The sequence below is a fragment of the Aulonocara stuartgranti genome, assembly GCF_965226115.1.
Source record: "Aulonocara stuartgranti genome assembly, chromosome: 5".
Classification (NCBI taxonomy): domain Eukaryota; kingdom Metazoa; phylum Chordata; class Actinopteri; order Cichliformes; family Cichlidae; genus Aulonocara; species Aulonocara stuartgranti.
This window is the reverse complement of record NC_138943.1, coordinates 111,950-129,625: the sequence shown is the minus strand read 5'-3', so window position 1 is coordinate 129,625 and position 17,676 is coordinate 111,950. Positions and strand designations below refer to the sequence as shown.

Genomic DNA, 17,676 nt, shown 5'->3' with positions numbered 1-17,676 from the left:
TCCCACTGTCGCCAAAGTGCTGCTCATAGGGGGTCATATGATTCTAGAGTCTTGACCTTACGATACAAAGCGCTTTGAGGCGACTGGTGCTGTGATTTGGAGCTAAATAAATAAAACTAAACTGAATTGAATTTAGAACATCCAAAACCAAAGGGTGATGTCATGCTGACCATGTCACTGTTTGGCTCATTGGTGTTTAACTGAAGAACAATAATAATCTTTAATAATCTGATGAATAATCGTCTTTAAAGTCAGTGATTAATGGCAATCTTTATCTCCCTGCAGGAAGGATGTTCAGCCTGAACCTTCTCCCAGGTCCGTGGTCTCTTCTCCAAGGACTCACATCAGATTTCCCAACATCTTATTCAACCATTGCTTTAGAAACGTTCAGCTGTCACAAAAAGCCTTTTAGATCCATGTTGCCTTACATCCTTCTATTTGAATATTTCCTTTGGTGAAGTTCAAGAGGTGAACCCTCTGTTGTCTAAGTCATCAGCAGCAATCACCCTAAATTTGTTTTAAATGGTTCCTCTGAGTCTCTGCAATCAGGGAACAAAGAAATATTTCCAGGTTTAACACCTGTGTGTCTGTCATGGTACTATGAGGAGCTTGGAAAGAAAGCACCTGGAATTCTTACATGTTTGTGATGACCATGCACCTCTTATCAAAGAGGTGTCTTGGTTGAGATTCGTTGACCCATTATTAATCACGTTCCTCATCTCATGAGCCAAGGAGTGAAAAAAGGTGTCGGTCGTTATCACCAGAGGTTTCGGGTGAAACCACTGTAAGACCAAACCTGATGGGGTGAGGTCTCACATCTGAATAACACTGTTGAATGAGACGTGAAATGTCTTCCAGTCTTTTTCTTTCCAAGCTCCTTAGTTTTTATCACCTATGAGGACTAAAGTGTATCTGTTTGGTTAGTTATGTAATTATATGACCATAACCCAAAGGGATTTAAGAGCTGATCATTTTCCAGATGTGACTAAAATCTCCTGGTCTTTCTCCTCCCTCCCACAGTCAGAAGGTGAGTCTAAAGGAGAGGGTCTTCTCGTCTCCTCGGAGTTCAGGAACCAAAGGCAAAGGTTCTCCTCAGCACGGTGGGTGTTGATATTTTTTAACGTTCATGTTTTTGGTCTGGGAGTAATCCTGATACTGATGTCATCTACGTGCTAAATGAGTCTTTAAACACAGAGTCAGACAACACGCCATCCACTGATCGTTGGTGGTGATGGGGGGGGGTCGGCCTATTTCATAGGATGGGTGGAACCCCAGGACTCTCAGGCTGTGAGGCAACATAGGTAACCACTGCACCCCTGTGAGCTGGTGGTTACTGGTTTGTGCACATCAAGGACTGGCAGTCATATCCAGGAGGAGCCATTTAAGCAAAGAACGTTACTTGTAATCAGGACCTGAAGTAGCACTCTGTCTTCCTTCCTTCTTACTGGTTCCTCCCGTTCGCCCAGGAGTTGCACCTGGAATGGGTCCTGCTCCTGGCATTGGTCCTGGAGTACCTGGAGGTCCTGGGGGAGTCCAGGCCTTGCGGCGGTCCCCCAGCATAGAGCCCAATTTGGAAGAGAGTCCCAGCAAGGTTCCAAAGAGCTGGAGCTTTGGAGAACGCAGCAGAACTAGGCAGGCCTTCAGGATCCGGGGAGCAGCATCCCGTCAGAACTCTGAAGGTAAGACCGGCCAAGCTGAGCAGTGTCGATACCAGTCGCCCAAAAATCTGCACTAAAATCACATGTTCAGAAAAATCAGCAGCTTGTCCTGTTTGCCAGGACACTCTGTAAGATGTGGTCTGTCTTTACTTAAGCATTAGTCACTAAACTGCTGTTATTTTGAGATTAAATGTTTGGTTTAAAAGACTTCATCATCATCATCGTGTTTGTCAGCCTGGAACCGAATCCACCCGAAGGAATCAGCGAATCAGGGTTCACCTGCATGGCAGGACAGTTTTTATTGGATTCAAACTGATCCAGAGTCTGCTGCTGTCTCACCTCCATCAGCAAACTTCCTCTGATCTGTCCGGTCAGAGTTCGATCATCAGATTAAAATCAAAGGTGAAATTAGGAATCTGAGCTCCAGTGATGATGACTCAGGGTGAACAAACTCTTCTGGACCGGACCGATCCGATATACAGCATCGGTATCGATCCGATCCTGACCTAAATTACTGGATCGGATATCGGGGACAAACCCGCCGCCCCCATGCTGCGAGCATTCGCCGACACGGAGTGCGGATCCAGTTTAGTCTGAGTAAAGACATTAGATGTGGAAGTAGTGTGTTTTAGTTTTGTGAAAAATATTTGTGGTTACATTACCATTCAGTTTGAGGGTTACAACAGAAAATTATTATTTTAACAAATGACTGATAATTATTTTTATCCTGTGACTTTACTGTATAAAACCCTCCAACGTTTCAGGAGAAGTTAGTCGTTATAAGAAGTGTCTGTGAACTAAAAATCAGGAATGTGGGATACTGTTTGTGTGTGATTTGGAGAGCCCAGCATGTGCTCCCGACGCAGGGACGACACATGGCCAAACAGTTTCATGGTTCAGAAAAAAACTATTAAAAATAAGTGTTTATATGTATGTAAATGACACAAAATTTAGCCTCAGGTTAAAAGTGATAGAAACAGCTCACACTGACATCCATCCTGATCAAAGGTGAGTGTCATGAAGTGTTTGCATTTATTTGCACTGTTTTCCACTCTGGATGTCTGTTTATGTTCAGCTTTAAGTGTAAAAGGCTCCACTTTTTTAGTTGTTGAATATAAAGATTATTTTGTGCTGATATTGCACTTTTTTCAGAACAAAGACCTTTTTGAAATCTGCATAAAATTGCAATTTAAATTATTTTTGAATTTTACTTTAAATACTTAGATTTAAAGTTCTCCTAAATATGTAAATACAAAGATCATTATTGCTGAACTGTGAAATGTTTGGGGTGTGGTGTATTTTTTGCATACAGTGTAACAGAACAGCTTGTTTTGTTTTTTAAAATGTGAGTATGAACAGCGAGACATTAAAAAAACAAATCATATCGTATCGGCAGATCCATATTTATGATATCGGTATCGGACATAAAAAAAGTACCATGGCGCCATGTGTGGGCTCACAACACTACAATGGTACAGGTGCAAATGTGCAAGGCTTCACAGTGGATGTGAGCATGGCCGGAGCCGTTTCCACACTGCTGTGGGACGAACATTTGTGTCAAATAAAGAATTTCTTCTACAAAAATGGAAGAGGAACCCAGCTCTTTGTTTTCATTAGACATCACCTGAGGTCACTGTGACACATGCAGGACAAATGAGAGAGGGGAAAAACAAAGAAAGAGGGAAGAGGAGAAGGTCGTGAGAGGAAACTGGAGGTGTGACTGATCCACGCTCATCATCTGAGCATCAGTGGAGTCTTGGTGTGTGAATGATTCTGACTGGTTTAACTGGTTCTAGCTACAGTTTCAATGGTTTTTATATCAGCATTTAGAGCAGACTCTCAAACCTTGCCCACAGTGGATGCATTTGTAGCTGACAGTCGGATGATCCTCTGGTGGACTTCCCCCTTCTTCTGTGTCAGTCAGTGGTTCCTCTCTGTCCTCAAAGCTGAGATCAGTTTAACCTCCTAGGACCTGGCGTCCACATACTGTATGTGGACATCACATTTTGGGTCGTCTAGACCAGAGGAGGAGCCAGACATTTGAAACACCCGGGGCTTAGCCCTAAAGGGTAGTATGCATGTGGGATTTTTTTTTTTTTTTTTGGGGGGGGGGGTGTAGAAATGACTGAAAGATTAATAGGCTCTGTTTTGAGTTTTGTTCAAAAAAGAATGACTTCATATAGGGAAATATATATATCACACATGCAGGACACCTTAAACTAGTTTTTTAATTGAGCAGCAAGACAGAACGAAGTCGGGGCTGTATCAAGACACAGGGACTAAACCCCAATTCAACCAGACCCAGAACTGATCCAGAATTAAAACAGGACTACAACAGTTCAAAAGCAGGATTACTGAGGACTTAACCAAGACAGAACCACAATCAGAACTAGATGATAGTAGCACTAAAAATCATCATAGACCTGCACTACACTTATTTATTTAATTCTACCAAAGTACAATATTTAGATTGAGAAAAGTTTATATAATTATTTAGCCTTGTTGTGCAAACAAGCCTGCAGAACTTAATAAATATAGAATTTGAAAAATAGCAAACCTAAAAAGAAACACTAGGTACGAGATACATGAGTACCTATGATACAGTGATACTTTTAGTAAGCAACCATTTGACTAACATGTGTGTCTCACCTGCTCTTGTTCATCTCTGTTCTGTCCTCATTCTCCATCTCCCACTCTGTTCCTCTCTCTCCCTCTTTGTGCTGACAATCATCAAATATACAGTTGAAACCAGATATTTACAAACTCTTCAGATCAAAACACAAACACTTTTTTAATTGTAACATCAAATCAGACTAAATGTTTATTTTTTTAGATTGATAAATATAAAAACATATTTGTTAACTTTAAGAGTAAAGAGAGAAACTGTCTGTGTTTTTTAATTGCAAATGGCACCAAATTGTATTCAAACTGAGCCACACTTATGGAGCTCCACAGTTCTTTTCCTGGTGTTTTGGTTGACATCTCTTGATTTTCCCATGTCACAGAAACAGGCTCTGTGTTTTGCCTTATATGCATCCACAGCTGTGCCACCAATTTACTCACATGGACTCTACTAACCTATCAGAAGCTTCTTCAGCTCAGAATGGAATCGTCTGGAGTTTTCTTATTAATTAACAATAAACTTAGTGTACATGTACTCCTAAATTTAATGAAAGTGATAAAAAATAGACAGCTCTGTCTCTCTTTATTCTGACATTTAACTAATTCAAAATATATTTCAATATTTATCTAAAACAAAAGTTTACTCTAAATTGATGTTGTACAGTAAAAATGTTTTATGTTTTCTCCCTAAAGTGTATGTAAATATCTGGTTACAAATGTGAATATCCTGCTGTGTACTGAAATCCCTCTTGTTTTGCATAGAAATATACTGAACAACAAAGCATAATATATAAAATAACATTTACCTGAGTTTTTTCTTTGAAAGAACCCTCTAATGTCCATTCTTATATTTCAGTACATAACTGAAACCGAATTAGTCGGGGAGGGTAAGAACTGAAAATATGAAATAAACACACGTAAGCTAAGACTCTCTAAAAAAAATAGCATTTGTTCGGCTTTTCATTTCGCCATTTGTTGATTCACTTGAAGAGCAAGTAAAATAATATTGGTCAAGTGATCAGTTTCATATCAATCTTTCGTGATGCACCGTCATATTTACATTATTTGTACGGTACGAATGATTTGCTTTGGTACCTGCTCAAACTTAAGCTCTCCTTAGTATGGCTGGCTCCGTCTCTCCAACAGCGGACTCACGGGCAGCAGCTCCCCCCGCCCCCTCGCTCAGTCGCTTAGTGCCTGAGCTTGGATCATACCAATATCAGGGGGGGATTCACGCACAGTCGTAAATTCCCACAGTGTGCACTATGTGCTTCGAATATTGTGTGTACTTTTTGTTTTATACAGTTGTCAGCCAGGCATCTAACTATGAAAAAATTACACTCCAAAATACCCCGGGCTTCTGACAAAACAACCCGGGCTTAAGCCCCGTAAGCCACCCCCCCGCTCCGCCCCTGGTCTAGACTAAAATACTAAATGTTGCTCTACAAGTGCCTGATATCCACTTACGAGGACATTATACTGCCACTGCTCGATCGAAATTTGAAACTAATGTTCTCTTATGTCGATCTCATGTTTCTCAGAAACAAAAATCCAGTAAAAAAAAAAATCAGGTAATTCTTTGTTTTTACATTCATCAGGTCCCAATCAGCCCAAATAGCAAAGAGAAATTAAAAATGCTGCCATGAAAGAGTTTGGGTTTAGGCGGTTAACAAAAGGACCCGCCCACCTCGAAGTCATTTCACGTGTCATTGTTTACCTGAATGCTTTTGATATTTATGTTCTCCGTTGGCTGTGCAGCCTCTTCCTGTGTGGACGTCCCTTTAATGAGCAGTTAGCTATCCGGTTGTTCAGTGATGACGCGACGAATCCTACTTCCGGGCCTAAAGTAGTCTGCGTTTAATATGGCTTTTGTGTTGTTAACATAATTAATGTTTTGTATTTTCTTCTATTTAATCTCAAAAAGCTCCTAAAACAGTCAGTGATCACTGTTGACCTCCCTCGGCTTTTATTACCACTAATCATTTATTTAAGCTCAGTTTTTAAAACCTTAGGATGTAACTACAGCCCAGCCCATGCAGCAGTATATGAATGACTAACCTTGTATTGTGGATGGATTATCTCAGTTGTTCTCCTGGCTGAAGTTTGGTCCTTTTACAGCATCCTGCCATGCGATTACATTTGTTCCTGACCACCGAGAACACTCACGTTAACTTTTATCGAGTGGAAAAAGTTAGCTTGTTTATATTATGCTAACATAGCTGTGTCGCTAGCGGTCACGTAGCACATCATTATATACCAGCTAGCCAAACTTCAGTAACCCTACAAACGTCACTGCTGTTTAATTTTCTGTCTTTATTTATGCTGGAAGTGATAACAGAGCTGTACGTTTTAATTTGTTTCCAAAACCCCGCAGTCAGGACATGCTATATTGTATTTAGATAGAAGCTAGCGAGCTAACTCCCTGCTAACTTCTAACTCCGTTAAATGTCATAAATTCCGTTTTCATGGATGCCTGGATGTTAAACTCAATTGTTACACCTGGTAGATCAGAACGCTGATCATTTTATTAAAGATGAAAGACTTTAGACAGTTTTTCAACTCTCAGTAATGCCACAGTGATCGTTTGATATATGGACCTGCAGCGGAGTTTAGGTCCAGACACGGCTAGTGACGTCAGACTTAACGACCGGATAGGATGTTTCAGGAACTGTAATCTGAGACGTGATATCAGACTTCTAGCATTCAAGTTCAAGGCGTTCATGTAAAGTTCACGCAAACCCTCTGTTTCCAGCGTTATAGAAAAGCTCGTGGGATCCCTTTGGTTCTGCTCTTCAAATAAACTTCCCTCTGCTTCTAATATTTACACATTCAAATTTTATTTATCACATACACAATCATACTCAGTACGACATGCAGTGAAATGCTTGTTGCTGTGCAATGCCCGACCATAAAAAACTAAACATAAAACTAAACTAGCCAGAAATTTTCATAATATACACGTTTAAAATGTAAAAATTTACAGTAAAATTGAAGGTAAAAAATTATAAATAAAAACAAATAGAATGTGCAGATAAACAAATTTAAGAAGTTATAAAACTGTGCAAATAAACCGTGTGGGAATAAACAGTTGCTGATGTACAGGAATGAGAGAGAGTCCAGTCCTACACCTGGTTGAGGGACCAGATACCTGAGGGAAGAAGCTCCTCCTCATGCTCTCTGTTTTGGCCTTAAGGGAGCCGAAGCGCTTCCCATAGTCCATTGTTGGGTCCATTTACCATACCACCTTTATAAAGCAATTTGAAATAAAAAATGTGTTTTTAGAAGAGTCTTAAAGTCAGAAAGAGAAGAGGCCTGCCTAACGTGCGAGGGCAGATCATTCCACAATTTTGGAGCAGCTACAGCACAACCACAGCCACCTTTAAATTTATAGTTAGTCTTTGGTACCTTAACGAGCTGCTGATTGGCAGACCTAGGGGAGCGGGCAGGTGTATATGGCTGTAGTAGTTTGGGGGAGGGGGGCAGTCAGGCCATTAAGAGATTTATAAAGGATCCTGAAATGAGTTAATTAAAAATGTGCTCAGATTTTTATGTGCCAGTTAAACGTCGCACTGCAGGGTTAGGATTAGGCGCAACCTGCAGATGCCTGATGGATGCATCACTAACCCCACAATAAAGTGTGTTACAGTAATCCAGCCTTGATGTATCAAAGGCATGGATTACCGTCTCAAAAAGCTTCCTTGATAAAATAGGGTCTATTTTAGATGAAGTGCCTCACATTAAAAAAAGCTAGATCTTACAACCTGACTGTCAAGTTTAAGCTCTGCATCCATTTCAGATCACAGCGTTCCTCATCTTCCAGTCACACTGAGCTAGGCTAGCACATTCTGTGTGTGCTAAGCTAGGCTAGCACATTCTGTGTGTGCTAAGCTAGGCTAACACATTCTGTGTGCTAAGCTAGGCTAGCACATTCTGTGTGTGCTAAACTAGGCTAGCACATTCTGTGTGTGCTAAGCTAGGCTAACGCATTCGATGTGCTAAGCTAGGGTAGCACATTCGGTGTGTGCTAATCTAGGCTAACACTTGCAGGTATAAAATTTGGTAATTGTTTGGTTTTCTGGGTGACTGTGATGATGAGTGTGATCTTCCGTGATGAAGGTGTTTCCTCTCTCCTCTTCCTCCTGTAGTGCTGATAGAGATGCAGGATGAAGAGTTCAGACAGAAGAGCTCCCCAGGTCAGCACACACTCACACACACCAGAATACACAGAGGGAGGCCATCAGGGCAGAGGTAAACAGGGACATGGGGTTTCAGTCTGTGTGCAGAGCTTTGGTTACCATGAGCGTTTCAGCAGGATAAAAGTGAGTCACATTTCCTACTTTGTTTACATGCAGTGGCGTCTTGTTGGGCATTATGACGTGAGGGGCTGTATTGCCACCTGCAGGTCATGTTTGTGACAACATTTTAGTTTTGTTTTAGTTGTTTGTTTGTTTTTTTTGTCCAGACATCAGGTGAACTAGTTTGAGGTCTCTGGTTGTAATGACATGTTGGGTCCCACAGGTTCTGCAGTCCCGTGTGTGTGTGGTCAATTACACCCATTGTGTTTGTTGCCGTTTTAGAGGCCAGCCTTCCTGGAGAAGAAATGGCTGATGACAACAAGAGCTGCCACTGTGAGTTTGTCCCTCAGGACCTGACCCCAGCGTTAAAGGTTACCATTAGAGCCATCTGGTACGAACAGTTTCCTGCAAATATTCGTTTTTCTGCCACCATTCATCGCTTTGCTCACCCTTTATTTGCTGTTTATTCTGCACTGAATCATGTTTTTATTCACATTACTTTTATTTCTTTTTTTGTATTTTTTTTTAAATTTCTACTCACCCCAGGGTCAAAGGTCCCCATCAGCTGTTGGGTAAGAGCAGTCAGTCTGACCTCAGTTAGCTTCATTGCTTTATGTTGTTTCACTGTGTTCTGTTGTGTTGTAAAAGCACCTCTGCTAAGACATTACAATTATTATTGTTATTATCATTTCTCATGTGTTTTTTGTTGGTGTATTCAGGCATATCAGTTATCTGAAGTTTCAGGTCTTGCCTCAGCAGCTCTCCAGCAGTCCAGCTGTCTGGTTCTGGAATCTGGATCAGAACTAAATTCTGAGACATGCAGCAGCTCCAGTAGAAATAAAACCTCCTCAAAGAGAACCATCTTCCCTCAGGACGTACACTGAATCTCCAGAAGTGTTGGCTGTCCTTAGTTTGCTGTATGCTGTATGCTACCCCCCTCAGCTCACTTCAGAGCAGAGACTAAGAAACAGCATGTAAACAAACAAGCTGTGGGCTAGCTTCCATGTTTGTTTTGATCCTGAAGCATGTGGGAATGGAGGGGCCCTACCTCCAGGACTTCCATGACCCACCTTCTACAAGGCACAGAATAAAACCAACATTGTAGTAAGATATAGAAATATCATGGAGCAGCACGGTGGTTAGCACTGTTGCCTCACAGCAAGAAGGTCCTGACTTCAATTCCACCATCAGGCTGGGGTCTTTCTGTGTGGAGTTTGCATGTTCTTCCCGTGTTTGTGTGGGTTCTCCTACAGTCCAAAGACATGCAGTCAGTGGGGATAGGTTAATCGGAAACTAAATGGCCCAAAGGTGTGAATGCAGGAGTGAATGTGAGTGTGAATGGTTGTCTGTCTCTGTGTGTAGCCCTGCGACAGACTGGCGACCTGTCCAGGGTATCCCCGCCTCTCGCCCTAAGACAGCTGGGATAGCTTCCTGAAAAGGATAAACGGAAGCGAATGGATGGATGGAATATATAAATGTCTACAAAGTGTGATAAAAGGATGAACACAATGTGGCCTACCCTAACGTTACTGTTCTTTCCCAGGTATCGCTGACGTTTTTAAAGATAACCATTCAAAGTTCTGGTTGACTCGACTGTCAGAGAACGAAACAGTCTTTGCCTGCTCTTTGTAGATTTGATCTGGTCTTCATCTTTGGGCCAAGCTCAAACCGTTACTTTTAACATGTTTCTCCATTGTGGTGACCCTGAGCCCAGAGCTTATCAGCAGGACTGTGAGCCACAGTTTTCAGGACTGAAGCAGAGATATGGACCATTCCTTATCTCCATTCCACAGACTGTAGATGGATGTGGTCAAGACATGATTGACCTCATTAGCAATCCAGGCACTCATGCCAAAGCATGCCGGTAAACAGCGTGCAACTCAAACTAGTCACCAGGACTTGGATAAAGAAACCACACAGCACCCTGTACAGAAAAGCCCCAGAATATCTTCTAAGTATTCAGATTCGGGTTTTTGATTTCAGACAAGTCTATGTGGTGTGACTGCTGGCTGTCTTGTTTCCTCTCTTAGCATCATGCGCTTCATGGTATCCAAGAGGAAATTTAAGGAAAGTCTTCGTCCCTATGATGTCATGGATGTGATTGAACAGTATTCAGCCGGACACCTGGACATGCTCGCCCGTATCAAGAACCTCCAGTCTAGGTAAAACTGCGTAAAGTAAGACTTTATGAGGTTTTGAATGGCTTGACTCACTCTGTCTCCTGACTGGCAGGGTGGATCAGATCGTTGGCAGAGGAACACCAATTGCAGATAAGGATCGTCCCAAAGCAGCCAGTGAGGAGCTACCTGAAGACCCGAGCATGATGGGACGCCTGGGGAAGGTGGAGAAGCAGGTAACAAAACAGACTATAAAGAGTACACCTGGTGGCTTTTCTGCTATGGTTTCAAACATGAGTCTGTTTTGCTGGTGTTTTCTCACTTAGGTCCTGTCCATGGAGAGAAAGCTCGACTTTTTGGTTAATATCTATATCCAGCGAATGGGAATCCCTCAGGCTGAGACCGACGCCTACTTTGGATCCAAGGAGCCAGACCCAGCACCACCCTATCACAGTCCAGTGGATCAGCTGGAGAAGAGCCAATCCATCGCCAAGATCATGCAGTCAGTGTCTTTTTATTCGTTCATCATGTCATTAGTGTAAATGAAAATACAAGTCAAGGGTAGCGTCATCAAAGTCACAGTAGTGATGAGAAAAATATAATAAATATTTCCCAATTTTAATCTAACTTGAACCTGACCTAAAGGCCCGACCATCCAATTCAATTAAATTCAATTTATTTATACAACGCCAAATCACAACAACAGTTGCCTCAAGGTGCTTTATATTGTACAGTAGACCCTACAATAATACATACGGAGAAAAACCCAACAATCATATGACCCCCTAGGAGCAGCACTTTGGCGACAGTGGGAAGGAAAAACTCCCTTTTAACAGGAAGAAACCTCCAGCAGAACCAGGCTCAGGGAGGGGCGGAGCCTTCTGCTGTGATTGGTTGGAGTGAGAGAAGGAAGACAGGATAAAGACATGCTGTGGAAGAGAGACAGAGGTTAATAACAGATATGATTCAATGTAGAGAGGTCTGTTAACACATAGTGAGTGAAGCAGAAACACCCAGTGCATCATGGGAATCCCCGGCAGCCTATTGCAGCATAACTAAGGGAGGATTCAGGGTCACCTGGTCCAGCCCTAACTATATGCTTTAGCAAAAAGGAATCTGTTATCTTCCACTTGACCTCAGATCTGGCTGTTCATAAACAACTTCCTTTTGATAATCTCAGAACTTCCTGTTGATAAAATGGCGGTTACTTACTAATGTGTTTACATCTTGCACAGAGGGTTGCCAGGTGAACATGTGGAGAAGGCTCGGGTTGTGACGAAGATGGTTCGCTCCAGCAGTTCCACCGGACACAGGAACTACAATGCCCCCACATGTCCTCCCTCCACCTCCTGGCAGCCCATCAGCTCCCAGCTCCACCAGCAGGCTCCGCCCCCTCCTCATCGTAGCCAGGGTAATACTCCAAGTCCAGTGGGGGATGGGTCACTGGTTCGACTGCCCCCTCCTCCATCTGGGGAGAGACACAGTGGGAACCGATCGAACCGTCACAGCACCGGAGACCGAGGGGGGGCGGAGAAACAGGAGAGGGCAGGAGAGGGGTCCAATGGGATGGGAGGAGGAGGCGAGGAGGGGAAGCCTGACAGTGACACCTCTATCTCCATTCCATCGGTGGACCACGAGGAGCTGGAGCGTTCTTTCAGTGGCTTCTCCATCTCCCAGTCCAGAGACAACCTGGACTTCCTCAACAATGGATTCTACTCCTCCAACAACCTGGGAGATCGCCATGGTGGGGGAGGAGCTGCCTGCTGCACCGCCGTCCGGTCCTACATCGCTGAGGGGGAGTCAGACTCCGACTCCGAGCTCTGTGCCCCGTCGCCGCACTCGGACCGGGCCTGGACTGGAACCAAATGAAGCTGCGAGAAATCCAGAGTCACAACCAGCAGAACATTTAAAGTATTCATCAAAATGTGAATAAAAAGTAAACATAAAGATTTAAACCACCAGCTGGAGGCTCACAGCAAAGGATTATTGTGTACAGAGCTCAGCGGCCGCACCCATGATGGTACGATTTACGTGACAGATTCTGCACGGCAAACATCTGTCCACACTGTCACCAACTGGCACACTGCTGGGAAACGCTTTCACCTGATTGGTTGCTTGTTTCTATGTATAAAATAATCACATAATCTCAGCTCGCCAATACATTTGTTAATCGTTTAAACAAAGAAAAGTTGGAAAGATGGACCAGACTGCTGTTTGTTTATCTACTTCCTGTCCAAAGTTTAGGAAGTAGATCCGGAGCTGCTGGGTTTTAACTTTCAGGTGAACCACGAGCTTTCAGGTAACTTTGGCTATGTATGGGATCTGTATCTTATTCTGCTTTCTAGAGCATAGGTGTCAAACTCTGGCCCGCGGGCCAAATTTGGCCCGCAGCCTAATTACATTTGGCCCGCGAAGCCATACCAAATTACTATTAGAGCTGGCCTACTGGTATTATACAGCTAATATATATATTGTTTAGTATTAAGCTTTGCTTGTTCCATATTCAGTTTTCCAGCAAAACTTATTTGAGTCCATAAGAAAAGATTCATTCTTATATCTGGAGGAAGATTTTTTTTTCAATAAATATTAATGTTAGCCCGCGACTTTGTTCCAGTTTTGAATTTTGGCCCACTGTGTATTTGAGTTTGACACCCCTGTTCTAGAGGCTGCAGCAGTATCAATGAACTCTGTTTATATGTTTTTTAATATTCTGGTTATTTAACTAAATGTGACTCTGCACGGTCACTGGAGCATCTTCTTACTGTGACACTATCAGCTTGCACCTGCTCATCTACTACATGTAATCTTTAGCAGGTTATTGTTTTTTCCCCAGGTGTTTGTGGAAGACTGTATGGACGATTTGATAGGTCAGTGCTAACACACATGCTTATGTATTTTGAAAGATAATAAATAAGACATAATCTTCCAGTAACTCCATGCTTCACAGACCTGCTGCAAATTTACTGCTGCTGTGATTTCAGAGTAGACATCAGGGGAAGATTACTTTTAATGCTTGTTGCCAATCGGGCTCTCTAAATATGGTAAGCATTGCTGAAAACTTAAATTTTAGCATTTTTCAGCTTATGAAAACCAAAAACCAAAATCATACAACCTGAAAAGGTCATCGGCCAGAATATTTTCAGTTCCCTTTTTATGTTGAATGTCTAGAGTGTATTCCTGCGTCAGCAGAGCCTGTCACATGAGGCCCTGGTTGTGGTTGAATATACGTGAAAGGAAAACGATCAGTGTGCACAACGATAGGCAAAATACTGGACTGCAGGTAAACTTGGAGGTGCTGAAGAGCCAACAACAAACCCATAGTTTCCTTTTCAATAGTGGAATAATTGAGCTGATTTTTGTTAAACTTGCAGGAGAAATAGCAAACAGGGTGGTCCAAACCCTGCACATCTTCCAGCAACAGCACTGCTCCAGCCCCAACTTCCAATTTGAAAGGTCAGGTCAACTCAGGTGCAGCGAGCATGGGGTGTGGCAAAGGAGGGATTTAGCACTTTCACAAGCACCCTGACACTCATCTGACCAAACAAAATCAACCTTTGTCAAAGTCAAAGTCAAAGTCAACTTTATTTGTCAATTCTACCACATGTACAGGACATACAGAGAATAGAAATTTTGTTACTCTCAAACCCTAGATGAAATAGCAAAAGAACATTTAAATATCAGAATCAGAATCAGAATGGGGTTTATTGCCAGATGTTGAGGTTTACAACATTAGGAAATTGCTGCGGTGCTTCAGTGCAAACAATAAGAATTAAAGTGCTATGTAGAAAGAAAGATATATACATGAGATATATACATGAGTGCTACGTAGAAAGATATATACATGAGTGCAGGTGGTGATCGGTGCCAAACATGGAATGATGCAGTGACACAGCGTAGGGTCATGTGTTAGTGGCGGGGACAGTCATGTGGTTATTGTTCATGTGTTCAACAGCAGAGGGGAAGAAACTGTTCTTATGGCGAGAGGTTCTGGTGCGGATGGACCGGAGCCTCCTGCCTGAGGGGAGCAGGTCAAACAGACTGTGTCCAGGGTGAGAAGGGTCAGCTGAGATCCGAGCTGCACGCCGCAGTGTCCTTGAGGTGTACAGATCCTGCAGAGATGGGAGTCTGCAGCCAATCACCTTCTCAGCAGAGCGCACAACACGCTGCAGTCTCTGTTTGTCCCTGATAGTGGCTCCAGCGTACCACACGGTGATGGAGGAGGTGAGATGGACTCGATGATTGCAGTGTAGAACTGCATCATCGTCCGTGTTGGCAGGTTGAATTTCTTCAGCTGCCTCAGGAAGTACATCCTCTGCTGGGCTTTCTTGATGACGGAGGTGATGGTGGGCTCCCACTTCAGGTCCTGGGTGATGGTGGTACCCAGGAAGCGGAATGAGTCCACAGAGGTGATGGGGGTGTCAGTCAGGATGATGGGGGGGAGTGGGGCTGTGTGCTTCCTGAAGTCCACAATAATCTCCACTGTCTTCTGGGCATTCAGCACCAGGTTGTTGTGGCTGCACCAGGACACCAGACGTTCAACCTCCCTCCTGTAGGCAGACTCATCCCCGTCAGAGATGAGCCCAATAACAGTGGTGTCATCTGCGAACTTGATTAGCTTGACAGACTGGTGGGTGGAGGTGCAGCAGTTGGTGTACAGGGAGAAGAGCAGAGGAGAAAGAACACAGCCCTGAGGGGAGCCGGTGCTGATGGTCCGGGAGTCCGAGACATTCTTTCCCAGCCTCACATGCTGCTTCCTGTCCGTCAGGAAGTCAGTGATCCACCGGCAGATGGGATCAGGCACATTCATCTGGGAAAGCTTGCCTCGGAGATGGTCTGGAAGGATGGTGTTGAAGGCAGAGCTGAAGTCCACAAACAGGATCCTGGCGTAGGTTCCTGGGGAGTCCAGATGCTGCAGGATGAAGTGTAGGGCCATGTTGATGGCGTCGTCTACAGACCTGTTGGCTCTATATGCAAACTGCAGGGGGTCCAGGAGGGGGGCCGTGAGGGTCCTGAGATGGGAGAGAACTAGGCGCTCAAATGACTTCATGACCACAGATGTCAGAGCCACGGGTCTGTAGTCATTTAGTCCAGTGATCCTAGGTTTCTTGGGGACAGGGATTATGGTGGAGGACTTGAAGCAGGCAGGCACATGACATGCCTGCAGTGAGGAGTTGAAGATGCCAGAAAACACTGGGGCCAGCTCGTTTGCACAGTGTCTGAGGGTGGCAGGAGACACACCGTCTGGGCCGGGAGCTTTCCGAGCATTCAGACTCCTAAACTGCTTCCTCACATCTGCTTCATGAATATGAAGAGTTGTGGTGGGAGGAGGTGGTGTGAAATCCTCTTTTGTGTGGGGTGAGGAGGGGGGTGTTGTAGGTGAACAGTTTGAAGGTGGTGATGGCTCTATGGAGGGGGGAGAGGTGGGGGAATGAGTGTCCAAAGTGCCTCTATTGTTGGGGCCGTTGGAGGTGTGAAGGCTGCCTGATGGCTCGTCAAAACGGCAGTAGAAGTCGTTGAGGGTGTTGGCTAAGAGCAAGTCATCAGTGGAGTGGGGGGTTTTAGGCTTGTAGTTTGTAATATTCCTAAAACCTTTCCACACAGAGGCCGAGTCATTCTCTGAGATCTGCTGCTGCATCTTCTCAGAGTGCTGATGTTTGGCAATGTCCACTTCTTTAGTGAACCTGTACTTGGCCTCTCTGTAGCAGTCCCTGTCTCCGCTTCTGAACGCCTTTCTCTTTTCCAGCCACAGCTTTTTGAGTTTAGGAGTAAACCAGGGTTTGTCATTGTTATAACTCACCCTGGTGCGTGATGGCACAATGCTGTCCTCACAGAAGTGGATATAGGAGGTGACAGTGTCCGTAAACTCGTCCAAGCTGTTAGAAGCAGCCTTCATTGTGTCCCAGTCTGTGGTCTCCAAACACGTGCGAAGCTCCTCCACAGCCTCGTTGCTCCACAGTTTTTTGGTCCTCACGACAGGTTTGGAGAGCTTCAGCCTCTGTCTGTACGCGGGGATCAGGTGGATCATGACGTGGTCAGAAAGTCCGAGTGAAGCGCGGGGCACCGCGCGATAGGCCCCGCTGATCGTGCTGTAACAGTGGTCTAATGTCCTCTCCTCTCTGGTCGGGCATTTAATATACTGCTTATATTTTGGAAGCTCATGGCTCAGATTGGCTTTGTTAAAGTCCCCAAGAGCAATGATGAGAGAGTCCGGGAATGTCCGCTCCATGTGGAGAATCTAAGAGAGTGATTAAGAAATGCAAGTAAAATAATTAAAAAGTAAAAATTTAAATAAATACAATGCGATTATACCAAGAAAGCTATACAATATACAATATTCAAGTAAGGGTAAATGACATTGAGTGTAAACCAGGCAGAGTAGTGCAAATAGGCAAATAGTGCAAAAGGAGATTTAGTAATGTACGGTAAGAGATAGCATAACAACAAAGTCTTATGAGGTAATGGCAGTCCAATGCTCCACAAAGTGACTGGTAACTGGTGCAGGCCAGTGAGTGAGTCAGAGAGAGTGTGTGTGTGTGTGTGTGTGTGTGTGTGTGTGTGTGTGTGTGTGTGTGTGTGTGTGACAGAGTTCAGTGAGACCGTGGTGGAGAAGAGGGGAGAGGGGGGCAGAATCGGGAGGGAGTTAAGCTTCCTGACAGCCTGATGGATGAAGCTGTCCTTCAGTCTGCTGGTCCTGGCCTGGAGACTCCGCAGTCTCCTCCCTGACGGCAGCAGCTTGAAGAAGCTTTGCATTGGGTGTGTGGGATCAGCCGCTATGCAAAGGGCTTTTTTAGTGAGACGGGTGCTGTAAATGTCCTGGAGGGAGGGGAGAGAGACACCAATGATCCTCTCTGCAGCCCTCACTATGCGTTGGAGGGTTCTATGACAGGACGCATTGCAGGCTCCAAACCACACAGTGATGCAGCTCGACAGGATGCTCTCGATGGTGCCTCTGTAGAAAGTGTACATGATGGGGGCTGGTGCTCC

At 44.1% G+C, this 17,676-nt stretch overlaps 1 protein-coding gene across 1 annotated transcript; it reads left to right on the top strand.

Annotated features, from left to right (window-relative positions):
• Positions 1 to 722: 722 nt before the first annotated feature.
• LOC309707381 (potassium voltage-gated channel subfamily KQT member 2-like) lies at positions 723 to 13,620 on the top strand (the record flags this gene model as incomplete). The annotated part of the gene is made up of 9 exons (XM_082534691.1): positions 723 to 784; positions 1,021 to 1,100; positions 1,410 to 1,679; positions 8,426 to 8,473; positions 8,858 to 8,966; positions 10,606 to 10,737; positions 10,808 to 10,928; positions 11,019 to 11,194; positions 11,928 to 13,620. The coding sequence occupies 9 exons, from the start codon at positions 723 to 725 to the stop codon at positions 12,559 to 12,561; spliced, it is 1,632 nt and encodes a 543-aa protein (XP_082390817.1). The 3' UTR covers positions 12,562 to 13,620.
• Between the last annotated feature and the right edge of the window lie 4,056 nt (positions 13,621 to 17,676).